Source organism: Penaeus monodon, chromosome 30 (assembly GCF_015228065.2).
Source record: "Penaeus monodon isolate SGIC_2016 chromosome 30, NSTDA_Pmon_1, whole genome shotgun sequence".
NCBI classification, from domain to species: Eukaryota; Metazoa; Arthropoda; class Malacostraca; order Decapoda; family Penaeidae; genus Penaeus; species Penaeus monodon.
Genome location: NC_051415.1, coordinates 15,346,628 through 15,348,973, shown reverse-complemented (window position 1 = coordinate 15,348,973; position 2,346 = coordinate 15,346,628). Strand labels below are relative to the sequence as shown.

The following is a 2,346-nucleotide window of genomic DNA, read 5'->3' as shown; positions in this document are numbered from 1 at the left end:
TACAAGGAAGAAGAAGAGAGAAATACGCGGCTGTGAGTGTCTCTTTCATGGAATAGCTTCTGCTGTGTCGCAAGTTAGGCTGGTCTGGTGATGGGCAGAGAGACGCACCGGCGCCGCGGAACAGTGCATTTCAGTGCCGTTATTGCCATGCAGATACTAGCGAAGTAGAGTGCTATAATTGATTGAAATTGGTCGTAATTGCTGTTGAAAGACAACATTCGACGGGGGTGTTATTTCAATCATGTAATATCCATTTCGCTCGAGGAGCTGATTTTTTTTTCTTCTTAATTTAGGCGACCATTATGAATATATAATAAACCAATAGCCAAAAATGGTGATCCATTATTCATAACAATTACTATAAATTCACAGACGTAGTCTTGCACCGTCTTTACGGCTCACCCTTGAGTCTCATCACATGCAGATTGTTTCAGGTTGTCTGTCTGCAATTCAATTTGCAATTCTATGAGTGCTCATGGCCAGTGAATGCGAGTTCCAATCAAACAACGTTGTTGACTGTAGGTGGTGAACGAGGAAGCAAGATGGTCTCATTCTGTGGCGGTTTTAAGGCCCACTCTTTGGGCGCCTGAATGCTTGGGGAGTTGATTTCAATACTAATGCTATTTTCCTTTGCTCCATTGTCTCGAAATATCAAGGATTTCGTTGAGGGCACGAGAGTCTCTTTCAAAATAGTTGTATTTTCTTTACCTAATGCTATTGGTTTTGATGTGAGTACAGTGCAAATAGGCATCATAAATGTCTAATTCACTTCAGGAAAAAAAAAAACATGAAAGAATAAAAGTTTGGACTGCATAACCAACTTTTTATTATATATTCCTCTTTTAAATCAAAAAGACTACTACTGAAATTTTAATTCAAGGTTCTTATCTTTCACCCCGCAGTTGCAACATGAAGCGATCCCGTCAAATTGGCCTTTTAACACGGGTGGCCGTGGTGGTGCTCCTGGCCACTTCAGCAGATACCATGCGACGCAAGTATGAAGGTAAGTCCATTCTGACTGCTGACCCTTCGACCTCCTCGCCCTCTGACACTGTCGCGGCCCCCACCCCTCCTTGCCTCTGCCTACCCCACCCTGCCACTACCTAACCCTGCCTGGCACCACTCCCTAACCCTCCCTGGCACCACTCCCTAACCCTCCCTGGCACCACTCCCTCACTACGCGTCAGCCTCGTCACACTCTGCCCCCCATATTCATCCTTACATTTCCGCATTCTCGCAATCCATCGAGTGCTCGCTCTAACCCGAAGGTCTCTGCTCTCGCCCGCGCAGCTCGCAAGCACTGGTGGGACCTCGCGCAGAACGAGCTGGCGGCCGCCCTCAATGTTCGAGACAACTGGAACGTGGCGAAGAACGTGATCATTTTCCTGGGCGACGGCATGGGCATCACCGCCAACACCGCCGCCAGGATCTTCAAGGGCCAGAAAAAGGGCATGAACGGCGAGGAGGGCTATCTCACTTGGGAGAGATTCCCTAACGCGGCGCTGCTCAAGGTGGGTGATGCGTCCGTATGAAGGAGCGCTTGTACACAGCGCTGGCCGCATATTTATAGACTTGTAAAAAGGGAATTTCCTCCGCGGGTCACGCAGGCGCTTTATCATAATCTCTAACATGACATACGGTTACTGCAACATATGAAACGTGACTACCACCTTCAACCCCGCAGACCTACAACGTGGACAAACAGGTTCCGGACAGTGCAGGCACGGCCACGGCCTACCTGTGTGGAGTCAAGGCCAATTATTACACACTCGGTGTCGACCCGGAGGTGACCCTCGGAGACTGTGCGGCGGCGAGGAACCCTATCTATCACACACCGTCCATCCTGCAGTGGGCGCAGGAAGCCGGCAAGGACACAGGTGAGTGACAAAGACGCTCGAATATTCGGAATATTTACTGACCTATCTTTAGCACAACAAGGCAACAATATTCACTTTCACTGAAAGAAAAAAAACACAGAGCAAGGCAGTGCAGACTTTGCATTGCAAAGATTTCACGAACAAGAGCCTTGCAAATCAAGAAAAAATTGTGTTGCCACTCTGCAGGTTTTGTGACCACGACCCGCGTCACGCACGCCACGCCCGCGGCCCTGTACGCCCACTCCGCCCACCGAAACTGGGAGTGCGACGGCAATCTAGGTCAGATGGGCATCGGCTGCAAGGACATCGCGGATCAGCTGGTGTCAGAAAACCCTGGCAGGAATATCAAGGTTAGACCCGCCTGCCGATCCCAACTCCGGCACCTCCTAACCCTCTGCAACCATCAATTCCTAAATCTCCTTCCTGAACTGATAATAACTCTCTCTAGCAGAACTACCACCCAATTTTA

At 49.3% G+C, this 2,346-nt stretch overlaps 1 protein-coding gene across 3 annotated transcripts in view; it reads left to right on the top strand.

Moving 5' to 3' along the window:
- Window positions 1-2,346, top strand: part of LOC119592551 (alkaline phosphatase-like) — a 16,788-nt gene that overhangs the window by 7,587 nt on the left and 6,855 nt on the right. For all 3 annotated transcript variants that reach the window (XR_005230443.1, XM_037941417.1, XM_037941416.1), the window contains exons 2-5: window positions 903-1,003; window positions 1,291-1,511; window positions 1,685-1,877; window positions 2,064-2,227. Coding sequence is in view for 2 of the 3 variants with exons in the window: in XM_037941417.1 (XP_037797345.1) it covers window positions 910-1,003; window positions 1,291-1,511; window positions 1,685-1,877; window positions 2,064-2,227 (672 nt within the window). In the remaining variant the exon portion in view is untranslated. The remainder of the gene's footprint in view (window positions 1-902; window positions 1,004-1,290; window positions 1,512-1,684; window positions 1,878-2,063; window positions 2,228-2,346) is intronic.